General features: G+C 47.6%; 1 protein-coding gene across 4 annotated transcripts in view; it reads right to left on the bottom strand.

The window, feature by feature from the left end:
- IFT43 (intraflagellar transport 43) overlaps positions 1 to 19,206 on the bottom strand; it is an 87,530-nt gene that overhangs the window by 27,821 nt on the left and 40,503 nt on the right. For all 4 annotated transcript variants that reach the window (XR_004320856.1, XR_004320855.1, XR_004320854.1 and 1 more), the window contains exons 4-5: positions 4,947 to 4,979; positions 4,228 to 4,274 (exon numbers count right to left, since the gene is read on the bottom strand). Coding sequence is in view for 1 of the 4 variants with exons in the window: in XM_006184460.3 (XP_006184522.1) it covers positions 4,228 to 4,274; positions 4,947 to 4,979 (80 nt within the window). In the remaining 3 variants the exon portion in view is untranslated. The remainder of the gene's footprint in view (positions 1 to 4,227; positions 4,275 to 4,946; positions 4,980 to 19,206) is intronic.

Here is a 19,206-nt window from a genome sequence, read left to right as displayed (position 1 = left end):
CTTAGTCTGCTCATCTTTAAAATAGGGATAATGAACAATCAAAATGTCTTTCAACAGGTGAATACATATCTAAAATGTGGTATGTCCATACAATGGAAAATTGTCAATAAAAATGAGCAAGGTTAATGATACCTGCAACAACCGGACTCAATCTTTTTTTTTTTTTTTTCAAATTTCATGGTTTTTTATAAAGTTTTTATTTATTTATTTATTTATTTTTGCAGGGGGGAGGTAATTAAGTTATTTATTTATTTATTTGATTTTTCAGCGGAGGCACTGGGGATTGAACTCAGGACCTCAGGCATGCTAGGCATGCTCTCTACTGCTTGAGCTGTACCCTCCCCCCCGAAACCGGGCTAAATCTTAACATCATTCCACTGTGTGAAAAAAGCCAGACACAAAAGCACACATACATATCATTCAATGTATATAAAATTCTAGAAAATGCAACCACTCTAGATCAGTAGTTGCCTGGACACAGGGGCAGAGGAAGGATGGACTGGAAAAGTGGCATGAGAAACTTCCAGGGGCGATGGAAATGTTCCGTATATTGATGGTGGTGGCAGCTTCCCAGGGTATATACAGCTATAAAAATGTTCAAACTGTGCACTTTAAATGGATGCAGTTTAATGTGCATAAATTAGACCTCAATAAAATTGATTTTAAAAACTTTCCTACAGATTTGTTTTGGGGGGGGGCAGTAAAATAGGCTTAGTAGCCAGCACACGGTAAGTGTTTGGGTGATGGTGATAGCCATGATGTTGGTGGATGCCACGGTATGAGAGCAGAGTATTCCCTTGAGAGTCAGAAGACCAGAGCTCCCCTTTGAGTCCTGCTATTTTGTATAAAAACCTCTAAGTCTCAATCTCTTCACATGTCAAGTGGCAGGTTTGGACAAGATGGCCTATAGAGTGGCTTAAAGATGCAAAAGTTTGATTCTAATGTGATGATGCCACAGCGGCCACCAACACAACCTTCTGATAGTGCGTCTATGATGTGTGTAAACTTCAGTACTCACAGGATTGTGCTAGACATTTAACAGTTGATCCTTGAAATGCAGCACTTTCACACGCTGAAAAAACTGGAGAAGGCAGGACTTCAGAAGTCCTTTGAGGGGGGCTGGCAAGAAGTCCGAGGTAGGATGGGGAGAGGCGTGGAGAAGACCAGTTGAGGTGACCTTCTGTGGACCATGAATTTAATCCACGCCACAATGTCCGAGCACACTGCGTCTCAACCATTTAACCGCTTTGTTCACGTCTAGTAGGGACCCTGCCTCCTTGAGTCCATTGGCACATCCTCCTGGGTGGTTACCCTGCTGCCCCACGCAACCAGTGGCTGAAGCCACAGACAGTTTGTGAGGACAGGTGGACCAGAAGTGGTGGCAGCAGACACCAACACGGAGCATCAGAGCTGCCAGTGCAGCCCTGGCAGAGGGCATCCAGGTACGTGTCTGGGAACACAGACTCCGGGAACAGAAGTGCAGGAAATCCTTACCAAACAGAGTCACTGGGAGTCACCAGTGGGTGGAGAAGTTGGACACTGAGAGGAGATTAATGGGTAGAGCTAAGGAGGAATATGTGGCAGAGAGAAATGAACTTGTCAATAAGAGATAATGAAGGAGCAAAGAAAAGTGCTCACAGATGATGGGAGCAGGCTTATAGCCCTAACTCTTAGAGTGTAGACTGGACTCCTGACCCCCAGTGACTACCTTTCTCCCTTAAAACCCCCTTCAAATGAGATGAGGCAGAAGTACTCCCCTCCTCCCAGGCCTCAGTCCTGGCTTTGGAGGTACCAGAGCAGGGTTGTCAAACTTCAGTGTGCAAAATCCTCAACCAGAGAGCTTACAGAAATTAATGCAGATCCCTGGGCCCCAACTCCAGCTTCTGCTTTGTGGGAGGCCTGGGAATCTGTATTTTAACCACCATCCCAGAATATTTCATGAATGTCGTCTATGACCCTCGCCCTAACCCTGTGAGGTAGCTAAAGCACAGGGAATTGTCCACATTCTGCAGATTTAATTCTCTCCTGCACTGTGCAGTCACATGCAAAGCTTAGTTAATAGAAGGTTTTGGGACTCCACTTCTAGCCATGAGAGACTAACTGGAACCAGACTTGCCTTCCTGCTATGAACAATTAGAAAACTAAGAAAATATAAGACATAACTGTTGTCACACAGTGGACAAGCTGTAGCACAGAACTGTGTTCCCAAGGGAAGGGAAACAAATGAAGTGGGCCCTGCAGTCACCCTGGCTTCTGCCTAGAGGTGCTTCCTGGACACTGGCACAGGGATGGGGACCCCCAAGTGGAGCACGGGAAAGTCTGGCTGCGTTGAGGATACAGATGTCAAAGTTTAGGGGCTAAGGTGGCTGAAATTTGGGAAGCAACCTAAGTGTCCATCAATAAATGGATGGATAAAGAAGATATGTGTGTATATACACAGTGGAATATTACTCAGCCATAAAAAACATGAAATCTTGCCATTTGTGACAACATGTATGGGCCTAGAGGGTACTATGCTGAGTGAAGTAAGTCAGAGAAAGACAAACACCGTTATGATCTCACTTATATGTGGAATCTAAAAAACAAAACAAACAAAAACAGTCTCATAGATACAGAGAATAAACAGGTGGTTGCCAAAGCAGGGTGGGGTGGGATGACATAGGTGAAGGGGATTAAGAAGGACAAACCTCCAGTTTAAAATAAATAAGCCATGGAGAAGTAGCACACAGTGTAAGGAATATGGTCAATAAAACTGTAGTAACTTGTATGGGGACAGATGGTTACTGGACTTATTGTGGTGATCATTTTATTAATACATGCGAATGTGAAGTCACTAGGTAGTACACCCAATACCAACATAATATTGTACATCTACTATATTTCAATTAAAAAAAAAGAAAAGAAACAATGGCTACAATTCTCTGAATCTGATGAAAACCATAAATCCACTGACTCAGGCAGTTTAAGCGGGATAAACACAAAGTAAATCACACCAAGGCACATCATAACCAGACTGCTGAAAATAACTGATAAGGGAAAACCAGTCTTAAAAGCAGCCAGAGGAGAAAAAGACACTGCACACAGGGAAGCAAGGATGCCCACTGACTTCTCATTGGACACAGTGCAAGTCAGAGGACAATGAAACAGGAATCTAAAACGCTAAAAGAAAAAAGAGTTGTCAGCCCAGAACTCTATATCTGGTGAAAAGTAAAAACATTTTCAGACAAACAAGGCTGAGACAATTCATTGTCAGAGGACCTCCTCTATAAAAAATGTTAAATGTAGTGCTTCGGGCACAAGGAAAAGGATACCAGATAGAAAATGAGTTCCACACAAAGGAATGGAGTGTGGAAATGGTAAATATGTGGGTTAAAAAAGAGGCTTTGATCCTTTAGGTCCCAGATATAATCTCCCTGCTAGTAGGTTTCTCGTAAAAAGTACACACACACTTTATCTTTTCTTTTGAGTTTTGAACACAGGCTTCAGCTGTGACGTGGCTGCTGGCCGGTTAGAACTGTTTCTCCCTAGTTTACATGGTCAGCCTCTACTCATGGCTACTATGTGTCATACGCTGGAGATGCAAAGATAAGTAACCCACAGTGTCCACCATTATTAGAGCCTGGTGGGAAGAACGATCAAGCCAACAAGCGTTAACACGTGACAGTCACTTAGCTATCGTGACCGTGAGCAACTTAACCCTTCTCACTATAAAATGGGGAAGAAAATAAGATTAAATTAAAAAAATAAATAAAATAAAATAGGGATGATAACAGCACTATCTCATAGGGTTGTTGTGAAGACTACATGCTTTAACATCTATAAGCGGGTAGAAGAGTGCCTGAGGTGTAATGAGCACCTACTAAGTATCAGCTGTTGGCACTGTGGTGGTGGTTGTCATGACACAGGTTTGCCCGGGGGGTTGCAGAAGCAGAGAAAGAACACCTGAGTCAGACAGGGAGCGAGATGGGAAGAGGACATTTCAGAGGAGGTGATGCTTCAGCTGAGTTATGAAGGACAAGGAGAGCTGGTGGACAAAGAAGGGAGTAAGATACTCTGGGCAGAGGCAGCATCACTTTGCAAGGCACAGAAACACAAAACAACGGGCCAGGTTGAGGCCACTGGGGGTGTTTCCAGCAAAGCCGCAGCAAATGGTGCCTTAGCTATACCCCAGGAAATGCTCTGGGCCGTCTCTGGAAGCCCTTTTGACTTCCTCCAAGGGCATCTTACCTCCTTCGTCATCCAATCCATCCAGGCTCTGCTGTCTGAGGCGGTGACTGCCCCCAAAAAGAAGGAAAAAAAAGCAGAAAATGAGTTTTAAATACAGAAAAAAAAATACCCACATTTTTATTGTATCCATTCTTTCTCCTAGATGAAGATGTCTCTGGACCCACTTTCCTCCACCAACGTGGTCAGACCTAATCAGGCGGCTGGGTCTGCCGTGTATGGCCGCACAGGACACGTGGTGCACCACTCCACTGGCAGCATCACTTGGACCACGATATGATGCCCCGCCCACCCTGCAGGTGTGGTGTGAGATTCGGTGGCCCTCACTTTACACTCCGTCTTTACCTAGAAACCCTCCTGCTTTCTTTCTGACCTAAGTCTTAGGCGAAGGCTAGGTTACAAGGCTGGCGTGGCTTCCACCCATCTGTACTGATAAAGCAGAACTCATGGACCAGTACTCTGGTACCTGAACAAACAATTCTAAGAACCACATGGTGGGAGACATGATATAACGTCAACCCAGAGTCCAGCCCTCAGTTGAGGAAGCAGCATTAACCAAACCCTTGACTCAGTGTTCCTGACTCCAGCCCCAGACCACAGCCAGATCCATACTGTCTGTTTTTGAATGCTGTGTTCAGCAAAAGCTGAACAGATCAGGACCACCCAGACTGCACTGTCGACCAGGGTCACCATAGAATACCACAGGAACACTGGAAACATACTCTTCTATTTCCTCAGAAGCCCTCCTTCCTGACCTGAAAAAAAGAAAGACAAGGTTGATGAGAACCTGCCAGTCTCATGCACTGGTGTGGTATGTTAGAGAGGGGGTCTCAAAAGTGGGGACAAATTAGCATATCCCAAGTACTTTATTTGTCTGGATTCCTCTTTATAGACCAAGGTCCAAAATCACTGTGATAAAATTACAGTAATGCCTTCTTATCACCTGATTTCAGCATGACTCCAAGTGAAATCATTGAGCTTAAGTGCAAGTTGAACAAGAACCTCAAAACTCAAAAGGGCATAGATGATATGGTGCCTTCCTTTCCTTCAACAAGTAACTGATCAATTTACAGAGCGCTTTCTTAGGACTAAGGCCTCGGGTCTGATTTGGAGTTGCTGTGTTAAGATGTGCAGCTTCCCTCGAGCAAAAGGGGACAAACTAGTCACGCAGTTCAGCCTGCAGGTTCGGGGCTTGAGTTTCTGTATCCTCCACACAAAGGGCCTGAAGACCTGTGAGTGACGGTGGGCGAGTAGTGCCCTCAAGACGTTCCACGAGCAGGACGCCTGTTCACACAGATGCTTATGAGGCACTGGTTCTCAAACCTCCACATGTGTAAGAACCATCTGGAAAGGTTGTTAAGACATTCAGATTCTGGATCTGGTGGCCAGAGACTTCTGGATCAGCTGGTCTGGGGGCGGGGAGCCCAGGAATATGCATCTTAAACACATTCCTGGCAAATCTAATCCAAGTCGGTCACTAAATACTGATCCTGCTGACGACTGTTAAAGTTGGGTGTGGGGTCCACGGAGATGACTTTTCTGTAGGTCTGAAAATTTCCCCAAACACAGAATGTTTGTTTTCGGCTTTTTATGAATTCTTTTAAATCAGAAATCAATCACCATGATGAGCAGGGGCAAAGGTTGGGCCACGTCATAATGGCCTGAAGGCAGGAGACCTGTGAGCTACATCGAAACCAACCAGCAATTCCTACAAAATACAAATACTTCCTCCCAAGAGTGAATCACAAATTAAGCCCAAGTCTAAATAGACTATGAAATGTAAACCATAACTGCACAGGGAGGAAGGAAGGAAGGAAGGAAGGGAGGGAGGGAATAAACTTTCGCCGAAGTCGGGGTATGGGGTGGGGGGGAGGAGGATGGGTAGGTAAAGCAGGAAGGACAGGATGGAACAACTCAGGGGGCCTCCCAGGTTGCAGTGTTTGATTCTCAAAAGGCCAAGTAAAGAGACAGAGCCACTAGGGGCGGGAGGGTGAGCGGGACTTTCGGAGGCAGCAGGAGGGCACGAAGGTGAATTGCATTGGGTGCCAGGGTGTCCCCACTGTGGTGATGTCGGATGATGCAGGTTTCTGCTAAGTCAAAGCAACCCTAAATGCAGGGCCAAGGCTGCCAACAAAGCTGCCTCTGTCCGTGCGGGAGGAAGGAAGGCTCTGCTCCTGGCTCATGTGCTCCCGGGACCACGGCCTCTAAGTGTCCCGGCGGAGCTGAACTCTAGGAATCCACTGTCCGAATGACCCAGTCATGTGTCACCAACAGTGGAAGGGCTTGGATGGAAACCGAGATCAGAGAACAACATGATTTGAGAGGCTGGGGAGCCGAGGCCTGCGCCTTCGAGTTCTACAGAAGAGGCGGATCTGTCTCTGATCACCCTCAGGAGTTACGACAGAATTGTTCATTCCTAAGCCAGGTGCCATGGCCAAAAGTAGCAGTGATTTTGTCTGAAGGAAATAATGATAATGCCACTCTTTGGGGGAAGGCTGATTAATTGCCATTTATCCACTCGTCATCTAAAAACGGGCCGAGCTCCATATTCAGCGTACTTGCTGCTCAGCCCACATCCTGCTCGCTCTCACTCCAGGAGGGCCAAGGACTCTCGAATCTCACTGCCACCCACAGGAAGGAGCAAGATCAAGAGCGAGCCCTCAAGGATGGAGGGCAGGGATGCCATCAGGTGGCGTTCTGTCTGCCTGTCTCTCCCTTTCTCAATCTCTCTGCCAGCAGTAGCGGGTTCTGGGCGCGCCTTCTGCTCCAGAGATGGAAAGCCCAGCGGGAATGTGGATGGGGCCCGGGAGGAACGGCATGAAACACTCTGCCTCTGAACCAGCGGCCACTTCTGGGCCATACCCAGCTTGCAGATGAGTCTGGGCTGCACCACACAGCCGCTTATTTTGGTTTGGTTTAATTTTTCTTCTGTTTTACCGTAAATTTTTTGTCCAAATTGAGTGATTTTATACAAGAATCCAGATTTCTGAATTCTTCAAATACAAACCCCAGTAACACTGGGCCTACACTCCCATGTGGAAAACAGGGAAGGTCGGCTACGGCTGCCCCTCCCCTTCCCCCCGGCCACCATGAGCCTCCCTGGCGCTGGGGTCCAGTGCTAGCTCTTGATCACTGAATCCACTCTGCTGGTTTTTGTATAGAAGTTAAGAGGCAAGTGAAGGATTTCCTGTAGCCATGCAGCTGCCCAAAGTCACAAAGCAAAGGGAAGTGGGCAGCATTCTTTAAGAGAACTGGCAGAGGGGACATTTCTTTGCAGAACAGTGACTATGCAAATAGTTTGTATACGTATCTCAGTGATACAACTGAAGGTGCTATTCTGAAATAAAACACAGATTACTTTACCTGCTCGGTCCCCAAAGGCACTGCAGGCCACATAGCGACAGAATCTAGCACAAGGATTTTCAAACCACAGGTCACGACCCATTAGTGAATCATGAAATCAATCTGGTGGCTTACCACCAGCCTTTCTTGTCTTTTTTTTTTTCAATAGCAAAGAACAGTGATGAGAATGTACTGCAAATAGTAAGGATAAATATTATGTACATTATTTTCAGTTTTATATACAGATATACCCAGTCATGACGCAGAGTGCGTTTTTAAGCTGTTGGTGTCAGGTTTAAAATAAATGAGCACCCGGTGGTCTACCACCGCCCACCAGGTTAAGTAAGCAGAGAAGGATGCGGGGCTGAAGTCAGCCTCCCACACAGGATGTGGATGGAGGCTGAGGGCGAGCCCTGTGGGTTCTGGGTCACTTCTTCCTCACAGACACACTTCTGAGGAAACTGTGCGACCAGCCCAGCCCCGTGGCAGGAGGACAGCAGAGCTGTGGGCAGCCCCGCCCTGGGCTGCTGGCCTCTTACCGCACCCAGGGCCCACGTGCCTCTTTCCCTAGAGGTGGCTATTAGAAGGTTTGGGAACCTGACAATTATAATACTGGGGAGACCACCGTACAAAGATCGAGCACTTCCCTGTATTCCTCAAAGACTTTCATTTCTCTCCACATCAGCTCTGGAAAAGAGGCAAAGCAGGGTTCAGGAGCACCAGTTTATACACAGACTGGGACACTGGCCACTGCTTGTGCGCTTTGTCCGAGTAACAGATTGGGTCAGTGACGAGGCCGAAACAAGAACCCCTATCTCCCACTTTCCACCCTAGATTCCAAGCACGTTGTCCCAAGCCCTTTCAAAAGCAGATACCCACTGATCGTCAGATGTCCCCTGGGCACCCTGATACCTGTTTAGGTTTACTGTGCTCACAGTCATTCCTGGGTTTCTGTACTTACAGAAGGGAACAGATCGCTAACTGAAAGCTGCAGAGACTCCTTTACCCCAGGAGCTCCTCACCAGTGGCGCACAACAGAATCACACCCGGGAAGCTTCTGCAGAGCCCACGTGCTAGGCTCTACCCCAGGCCCCTTGATGTATTCACTTCTAGAAATGGAACCCGATCACATATATGAGAATCACTGCCCTAAACCTTATTTCAGACAGCAGGCCGAACTCTCTCGTTGCTAAGCAGCAAAATGTAAACTCTTCTGCTTTGTCCTTCTGGGTTGCCTACTTTCTTTGAGCAAAAGTGTTAATGAACACTGACTTGACCTACAGGCTGAGCGGAGGAAGGAGACGGCCTCACAGACCAAAGGCCCCACTCCTGAGTGACCCTGAGCTGGCTATCCCGAACTTCAGACAAGATTCTGTGGTGTTCATACAAGCTAAGCAGGTGCTTTCCACCCAGAGAGGCCCAGAAGCAATTCAGATCCGATTAGAGATGCTTGTTCAATATTCAAAATGTAAAACACAGAGGTTGCTGAACCAGCACTTTGAAAAGTTAATTAAATGCCAGGTTTCTTTTTAAGAGCTACTCCATCACTTGCTGATTGCTTTGGCCATTTTGCAGAATGAAGGTTTAACTTTGGACAATGAGAGTACATGTTCTCCCTCACCTCCCACCTTGTGGAGACACAGTGACAGGAGTAAGGGCACCCTGGCCTCCTGCCTTTCAGCGAGGGACGCACTGGACCAGGTCAGTGACTTGGCGGGAGGGGAAACCACGGTCCTCTTCGCATGGCCCTTTCCAAATCGCTAAGAACGCTCGGCCTCACGTGACGCAGCCTGTTCTTTAAATATCGAGTTCTCAGGTGGAGGAATCCAAGGTTAAGGTCACTGTCTCGTTTTCCCTTCTTTCATTTGAAGTCCAGTCCTTCAGCTCCACACTCAACCAGCCCCCTTCTGATTTTCACTCTGGCTTCTCTGCGACCCATGCTAGGCTTCTCCTCGGCTCCACAATCCACCCTCAGTTCTCAGGGGAAAGCCCCTTTCCAGGCCCCCGCCCCCACAAGCCTGTCCCAGGCAGGCTGATGGCTGATGGCTGATGACAACAATAGTTAATCACCGTCGAGCTTGTTGGGTGCCAGGCACTGTTATTATATAATCTTATTTATACAGTACTATTATAGAACATGATATACTATGTAGTATTACATGTTACCCTGTATATTGATCACATTATCTTATTTCATTCATTTGCTCCCTTTTACAGATGGGGAGACTGGGGCTCAGAGAAGTAAAGTTACTTGCCTAAAGTCACCCAGCTGGAAAGCCAGAGGGCCAGAATACAAATCCCAGTTCTCAACCCCCGCGCGATACAGGCTGGCAGGCAGCTCTACGCTGGGGGAAAGCACTCAGTCTAGACTCTGCTTCAAATCCAATTAATATTTCCCACGACTAGGCAAGGACATACTTTCAACTGCAGCTTTGTCAGGTCTGATGATGTGACAGTTACCGTTGGTTTAATTGTTCCATGTGATTTATCATGTATGTTTTATTTACAACATGATAGCTTGTGTCATGGCAGAACGATCCCGTCTAGCCAGGTCACCCTTCTCTCCATGTACTTGTCTGCTCTTCTTTTGCTCGAATGCATTTCCGCTCATCCGTTGTGGAGAGACCACCCTGACATTGCCCGGGTGTGATTCAGTCAGCTGAGGACAAGCTTGATGGCGCTGGAGCCTCCGGTGCCGGCAGCCACGCCAGACACGGCCCAGTCCTGGATCCTTGGTTCTGCTCCGGGGCTCAGTGGGAGAGAAGGGCTGCAACGTAGAAGTCCTCCCCACCTGCGGAGCCCCTCTCCTCCGCCTGCCCTCCTGCGTCAGCCAGAAGGCCTCAGCTGCTGCCTACACGGGTCACGTGCTGGAGGGCGAAAGGCGGCCCTAATGTAGACATCATCTCAGTTAAAATGTTGCTCTCGAAGTTAATGGAATACTGCAGAGATCTAAATGGAGATAAAGTACCACGGCTCAGAGAACAGCCAGGATGCTATCTTTATGCAGCATGACAATGTTCAGTGGTTAATTAGACACCGTTAACCTATTTTAGCAGGGGACATAACTGGGATAAATGGGGGGAAGTGTCCTTGAAGTCTCTCAATATCCACAGCACATATTGGACCCTAGACTCACCTCCCTGCTGCAAGACAGCACAGGCTTAAACGCGAGCAAAGGGCCGGGCACTGAGAGCCCTGATGTCTGAGTGGAAGGCCATCCGCTGGCCCATGACCTCTGGGCTACAGCCTCTGACCGGAGAGGGATGTAAGGGGACAAATGGTTACTGTTGACACTTGTTGCCCATGAGAGAAGAGTTAAAGCCACAGTGAGGAGCTCCCAAGCCTCCTGTGACAAAAAGAAGACACTCTGCAGCTGGGGGCCCAAATCATCAAGAAACACTTGGCAAGGGGAAGAGCAGGAATGCAAGATCACCTAAACCAGAGCCAAAGCTACCTCACATTTTCAAAACACAGCACTCCTCTGCAGGACAAGCAGTCAAAATACCATTTTCTTGCCTGGTTTTCTACCCTCGTAATTCTTAAATGTCCAATAAAAATCTCACAAGTGCCTCCAACCTCACTGAGGTCAATTTTACCAAGGCATGAGAAAAAGGAGGTCATTTGTCACAGATCATATAACACATCACTAGCACACCCAACACCAAGCCTCTACTTTATCAGTTGTATGACCCACCAAATGAGCCTTCACAGTGAAAATCCAGATCTGAGCAAAGGAGAAATCTGACAATGTAATCTTGACCCATTCAGCATCAGGCAGTAGACTGGTTAACTGGGGTCCCTCTGCTCTAAATGTCCCCACTCCTATAATTCTGATTAAAAACTAGATATTTCTCATGAATTGAAGTTTTCTTTGGCTAACAGATTCCTCCTCGTTGAAAGCTCTCCTGAAAGTTGAAGCCCCCACTCTTTCCCCCCTTGGTTCCTGTTCATCGTCATTCATATATTTAGTGTGCAGGAGGTATCTGCAAATATCATATCTTCTCCCTTCTTTTCATGATGAACGAGAACTCCCCAAGCACCCAAATTTTGGCACTTTGGGGTTTTAGGTCATATTAGAGCCCATGGATCTCCTGCTGGCATTATCAACAAGGTGTCTAGCAGAAAGATGAAAACCAGCCTCTAAATTCTATCCGTAGACTGCCAAGCTCTATCAAGCTGAAGGGGTAGTGAATTACAAGGCAATTCCTGGGTGAAGTTTGCCCTCTGCTGGTCAGATTCAAAATAACATCTTTGTTCTGATTCAAACTCCAAAGGAGCATTAATTTATCTGGAGGAAAAGGGGTTGAAATATATAGAAACAGTTTTAGTAGCTAAAAATAATATGGGAACATACAAAAGTGCATGTATATGCATGCTGTCAATAAATTTAGAAGTGAAAAAAATTTTTTTGATAAATTTAGAAGTAGAAGAGTTCAGATCTTGACCTCAGGTATCTCAAATGAACATTCTTTTATTCAGAAACCTTAATGGGTAACTATCTATTAGGCACAAATGGGATTTTACAATCTGGCTGGAGAAAAGAACATTATAGAAATAACAGTGATACCTCCAGAAGACACACCCTGCAGTGCCTGACTATGGCTACCATCCAGCCTGTGCATCCTCTAGATGAGGAGATGGAGACCAGGATTGCTAAAGCAACCTAACAGACAGCCCCAAAGCGAGCTGGACAGAGCTGGAACTAGAAACCAAGGTTCACAATCCCTCATCTACTGCTGATTCTATTACGCCCCAAACTTAATAGGACAAGTGAGGTTAGAGCAAAATACCATGGCAGCACTAAAGTGGGAACTGATCATTCCAGTTGGGAGAATCTGGGAAGACTTCCTAGAAGACACGCCAACGGAAAGATTGAGCAGGCTTGCGGCTGGCAGAAAAGCTGCAGGAAGGCTTTTCTAGCTGGAGGAAACAACTTGAATAAAGGCAGGAGGCATGAAAGGGCCAAGTGCACTGAGAAAACAGCAGCAGAGCCGGTGTGGCTGAAATACAGACGAGGTGGTGGCTGAAAATGAATGGCATCAGAGCAGGCTGGCTGTGCAGCCGGACAGGAACAGGATGCTCTTAACACATTGGGATCAACACCATAAATACATACGCTGATGTTGGTCAGGGATCAGGAGGGAACTATGGGGCTAGAAATTTTCACTGGGTTCCTTTTTTCCCTTCAAGTTACAAAGTCCACAATTTAGAAAGGTTGCAATGAATAACTCCTAATGCACCTCATATCTTGCAGTAAAAAAGCAGCATGAAAGTGTTAAGGGGAAGAAGTTCTGCTATTTCTCCCACTGGGAGGAAGGATGGGGAGGAAAAGCAGCTGGGAAGAAATGTTATCGGGCAGTGTTTCCCAAACGCCTGCCATCTTCAAATGCCACCTTCATGAATTTTGCTATAGCTCTGTACTTTCTGCATCTACTTTATTTTGTCTTTAAGTTGAATCCTTACTTCTACTTTAATAAATTTATTTAAAGAAAACTTTATATTCTCAATGGAAATCTAGCATCACCAGCCATATAGAAGGTAATGGTAAAAAAAAAACCCCACAAAACGTATTTCCTTATAGGTACATATTGCTGTTCACCAAGAGTCTGAGCATATGGCTAATTCTTTCTTTGTTAAAAAGATAGGTCTGACTATACTTCAGAAAAAAAGGGAAAAGGGTAGACAAGGAAAGTTAGAAAGGTGTTAAAGAAATACTAGTTGCAAACTGACACACTGCCGTTGACACGATTGGAGGGACTGAAAGCGGGTGGGAAAAGGAGTCACTCTGACTCAGCGCCAACCTCTGGGAAATGTAGCTGACTGAGGACGGAGGCTGAAATGATGGAGGATGTGGCGACCAAAACAAGCGGTAATCATGGCTCAAGTCAAGGGGCAAACTTTTATCAGTGTTTCTGAAAACCTTTATTTCAGTCCATTTTTTATCCCTGAATGGGTTGGGCCCTTTACTTCTCCAGGAAAGAATTTTCTTCTATGTAATAAAGAAACCTGTAAAGATTTCCTCCCAGTCACTTACCCATTGTTTTCTCTGCCCTTCTTTTACATCCAAGGGGCCCCCAAAAGCCCGTGAATATACTGAAGCTCACTCAGGTGACGAGATGCTCAAAGAGAAGGTGCCACGTGTCATTAGCGGAGACCCTCTTCCAGCTGCCAGCGTGCAAGGCTCCGGGACAGGGCAGGGCACCGGTGGGGGGGGTGGGGGGGGAGCAGCCCCCTGGAGGGCTCAGGACCCACCCTGGTGACTCCCTCGTACAGATGAACCAAGGACATCTGGCACTTCTAAACATGACCTCTTGAGCAATGGCCACTGTGAAACCAGGAGAAACAGCATAGCCCCCAGGAGCCAGCTGTGGTGAGGTAGCAGGGGGCAAAGCAAAATCACTGACAGACCCGCTAGAACACAAAAACACCTAGATTATGAGGGGGTTCTATTTCGTGTGCATCTTTATTCCTACGTATGCCCAGGCTGCGGCTTTTACACTAAAACTGCTTTCGGTTACTTCTCAGTAAAGGACTGAAAAGAAAAGGCAAGAGGTAGGTGTGATGTTCACAGATGCATTTTATTTTTGAGAGACGGAATCCATCAAAGAGAGAACAAGGAGATTACTTATGTTGGGAGAATTTTAACCAATGGTTGGTGTCCCTAGTAACTCCCTGCTGGCTTTTAGCTGCTCGCCCCACAAAGCAGCGAGTCCCCCTTAGCAGACTGGCTGGCTCAGGGGACACAACTTTTTTCCTTGAAAGTTTTTCGGTTCAATAAGATTGCTTCATATGATCAACATCTCATTTCTGCAAGGGTCCCGAAGGACAGCAGTAAAGACGGTTTTATTCTCAGAGACTCGCTACTGCACAAACAGCGCGGTGCACGGCCTTTTCATGAACTGGAGATGAATGCGTGCAGCTCTCAGGTTTGAGGATGGCATGGCTGCAGAACGCCAGGCACATTCTATTACACTAATTAGCTGTGCGACCTTGGGCAGTGGGGCAAGGTGACATCTGAGGGCTTTTCTAATTCTTAAGATTCTATACCTGAGCCACTTAACCACCCCACGCCTCATCGCTCCATCTCTAAACCGAAGGGCCCACACTCCGTGACTTCTCAGGTCCCTCCCTGGCTCTGTGACTGACACTGACCCTGCCTCTCTCGGCCCCCACCCCTGCCAGTTCCCCATTAATACCGTTTCCTATTCTGACAACTCCCAAGCAGCCCCTTGCCCACAACTACATTCTCCAGTCCTAAAATTTCAATCACTGTAATGTGCTGGCTTAGAGATTCCTCAAATCAACGTGGTGGAGGAAAACAAACCAAAGCAGGGAGGCAGGGAGAAAGAAACCTTCCCTTATTCAATCATTTTTAAGGACAACAAAGTTATCACCAATTCTCTTTTCACGTAAGCATTTAAGACATCTTCCTCCTTGGTCCTTCCTTCTCTTTTCTTAGCTGTTGTCAAAATCTGCCACAACTCTCTAAGCTGTGTAGAGAAACCGTACTTTCCCTCTATACTCCTCTTCTAAACAGTGTACCACCCAGAACGTCCCCGGTTGCTTTCTTCCTGCTTCCTGTCACCCCCTCTACTTCCTCTCCCTCCAAGCAGCTGGAACGAGGGTATCTGTCTGGATCCGCCAACCCTCCAAGCCTCCCAACAGGGCACCTCAGAGAGCAGCCCTCTGTTCTCAGGGCCCTGGGCTCGGTCACTCGGGGTGGGTGCTGGGCTCTGATCTTGGTCCCGATGTGAACAACTGGCTTAAAACCAGTAGCTCTGAGCATGCATGCTGGAGTCAGAGGGTTCAAATCCAAGTGTCACCAATCGCTCGCTGGGTGCTCTTGAGCAAGTCACTTAAACTCTGCAAAACCAGTGAGAAGGCCACATTTAGCCGCACAGGGTTGTGGTTAGAAACCAAGATGTTAATTCACGCAAAAGCAGGTGGCACAGCGCTCGGCACTCTCACATCCACTCCCACTCCAGTCTCTACACTCCGTGCCGCTAATCCGGGTGCAAGACGCCGTCCTTCTCCTCCTCAGTCCTGTCACTGAGCCCCCACCCTCTGCTGCTTGCTGATGAATGCAACCTCACTAATACAGCATAACGAGAGGCAGATGAGAAATCATTCCAATCGAGAAGGAACACGTACCCTATGGAAAAACCAACCTTAACACATGGTCTCCTAAGAGAAAGCAATGACTAGAACCAGATACAAGAGGTGTGCAATTCGCAGGAAATGAATGAATGACATCACCAAAATCTGCTGGGAAAAAAGGTGCCAGACTCAGGGGAAAAGCTGAGCGGGCCCTCTCCACAACTTCGTCTACCCTTAAAAGTGAAGAGCCTGCTCTGCAGGAAGGAGCTGAGACGACACTTAAGCGGGGGACTCCACGCTGGGAGAAATGGATGTCTTTTTATATCTGAAATACCCCAAGATCGGGACACACCAATAAGGCATTCAGAAGGGGGGTGATAATGTGTCCCTTGCACCACTGGTCACACACCTGTCAACTCCCCGTTCCCTACAGTATAAAGCGCATGCCTAGAGTTCAAGGCCCTGCACACGGGCCCTCCTCTTGTCCACCCACTTCCTTTACTTCCCAGGCTGTAGTCACCCGGCTCTGAGTGTTCCAAATACCCTAGGGCATATCCATGCCTCCTACACCGGCCTCATGCCTGGGAGGCTGGCACCGCCTCAGTGTTTGTCAACTGTTTCATTTCAAGGCCATGATCCATGGACCCAAATGACTTGCTTCAAGCAACCATTTAGAAAGCACATTTCAGAAGGACAAACATACTTTCTGAGCTGCACAGGGCCTTTAAGACCACTTAGTTTTAACGCTGAAGAGACAGGCCAAGTATGCTGAGCTGGTGGCACCAGGTGACACTGTACCTCTCTTCTCTCTCCCAGTCAGTGCTCAGTGGAAAGAAATCCTGGGTACAGAGGCCTGAATATCTGGGATTTCCCAGAATCCTAACATCCTACAGCTGAAGGGGGAACTCCGAGGTCATCTAGTCCAAACCCCGCAGGAACTTTGGTCCAAAGAGTCCACATAACTTGCACCAAGGTCACACGGCGAGTGAGTGGCAAAGGGGACCAGGACACAGGCAGATGGCCCAACTCCTAGGGACAGCTTAGGGGTGGCCCTAAGAAACGAGGTGACCAGAAACGGGCTCAGGAAGTGGCCTCCCTGGCAGATGCCCGGCCACGTCTAACGTGCCCTCGGAGCGCCTCGCTCTGGGCTGGGAGCCTCCTGGATGACTGCCCTCAGCCTCGCGGGGCAGTCGCAGGCCGGAAGCCAGGGGCGGGGCTGCCGGTGCTCCAGCAACTAGAGCTGGCTCCCGAGCTGGCTGCTGGGAAAGGGTCCAGTTCTTGGAGGGCACGGCAGGGTTGGAAGGAACGGTCACTTCCAATGCCTAATTGAACTTAACGATGAACCTAATTAGGCCTTTTAACAGCAGGACAGGCCTGGCCTTGGCTCATGCCCCTAAGTGCAGGCTGCATCCTTGGTGCTCACCTTCTTCTCAGGTCAGACAGGCGGCCCAGAGGAGGCTGAGAGGCCGCGGGTTGCGCCTTCACTCCCTGCTGCTCTTCCCAAGGGTGAACATGTTATGGCCCCATCAGGACGGCCCTCGGGGAGCAACCGCTGAGGCTCTATACCAGGGGTCAAGGTATCCCAGGGGTCAAGGGCACAAAACAGAAGGTGGCGAGGCACAGAGAACAAGGGTATGTGAGACACCAGAATTTGACAGATTAGACAGAACCTTCTAGACCTCTTCATTATGTGATAATCCAGAGAGACAAAGGAATATGCCATTGGGCGCCATGCTTTTTGGCTGATGTTATTTAAGGGAGACTTCGTGGGCCTGTCAGTTCCTTCCTGGCCCTCAGAGACCCTTCTCCTTTACAATCCTACCCCTGGTCCCAGAAATGACCAGCTCGAGTCACAGGAGAATTTGCATTTCTGCAAAACTAGAAACTGAAAAGTCAAAGCCTTCACAGGACACACTAAGAGCCCATTCCAGAACACTCCTGGTTTTTAATCTCAAAAATAAAGCTCAAGGGTGCCTTAACTAGTGAAGAGAAGCTGAAGGCCTGAAGGGAAGCTGGGAGCAGGCTCTGGGCAAGGTGGGGATTGGAGCCAATACTTTGCAGTCCTTAGCAGACCTTCCAACAGGGCTCCCCACAGGCAACTGGGAAGCGGCACCACTGATTTAGGCCCTAGAAACACAGCCCTTGTATGCTGTGTAGCCTCGGGCCTCAGCTATCCTCTCCCTGGTGCACGAGCACGGGCAACAAGTTCATCTCAAGTCACTGCATGCACCCCGCCCCTCCTCCGTGGCCATCAGGAACTCACCCCCGCTCCAGGGAGGGGCTGACTAGGGCCACTTGTCAGGAAGACTACTCCACTTTTCAGAGTGGGAAGGGTAGTATCCAAATGCTACTCCACATGGGGCTTCTGGGAACAGACTGCTTCAATCAGGAGGCATTTGACAGAATTGTAAGATTCCAATTATTTCATATTTAGCCATTTGCATAAGTAAATTGGTTCTGTGACACTAGACAAGCCATCCAGGGCCCTAAAATGCAATGAATATAATCTAGACCATCTCTGCCTCCTCTGAACTGCACATCACTTTTATCCACCCAAGTGGAAGTGGCTGAAATGCCCCTCCCCGTCCCTCAATGAGAGAAAGGTTGCTGCTTGCTTCCTTTCGCTTTCCCAGCCTATGGAATCTACATGTACCGTATCAGAAGCCTTTATGACACTTTTTCCAAAGAGTTACGCTATGGCTATTACACAGATAAACACTGGAAGTCTGCTTTCTCAGCCTGGGAAAATATCCTACCTATTGTCTGCTCATGATTACTTTTATTGAGATAGGAAGTTTTGGAGCACTATGCAGACCTTAAAAATGAGGCAGTTCAACTCTGTATTGGAACTCAGCAAGATCACCAAGAAATACCATTTTAGGATAAAAGAAAAATGCAGAATAGATATGTTACTATTTATGAGGGGGGCATAAAATTATGCATTAACTTATATTTTTTGTAAATGCACAGAGTATCTTTGGAAGGAAACAAAAAAATACTAGGAGGGGCATCTGGGTTTCCTGGGAGGAAAGGGAGAGAGAAACTTCCACTTCACAGCCCAGCCTTTTTTATCTTTTGAATTCTATACTATGATTTTTAAAAATAAAATTAAAATTTCAGTAAGAGTTTTAACATCTCAAAAGATGGCACTGGAGTTACACAATGTCTAAAACGTTAGAATCTGTATCATCCCTGCACCCTGCTCTCTTTCTCTCCCAGTCCCCTTCATCCCCATCAGGAACTGATTCCCCTTTTCTCCACTTAGTTACAGCGGAGCTTTCGGGTCAAACAGACTTTACGCCACAAAAAGGCAGAATATTATCATTACAAGATGGGGTTTGTCTATCCAAGTTAGACCTGGTGGCACGTGCTGGCCAAGGGACAGAACAATGTCCACGTGTCCGCAGAATAAACAAATGCCTCCCTTTACCTCTGCCGGGGGAGGGTGACTTTCAGGAAGTCCCTTGCGGCTGTGCATACCTCAGGGCTCAGCAGGAAAGGAGCGCTCAGCTAAGACCTGCCGTCATCCAGCCCTGTTCTCAG

Source organism: Camelus ferus, chromosome 6, assembly GCF_009834535.1.
Source record: "Camelus ferus isolate YT-003-E chromosome 6, BCGSAC_Cfer_1.0, whole genome shotgun sequence".
NCBI classification, from domain to species: Eukaryota; Metazoa; Chordata; class Mammalia; order Artiodactyla; family Camelidae; genus Camelus; species Camelus ferus.
This window is presented reverse-complemented; position numbering and strand designations above follow the sequence as displayed.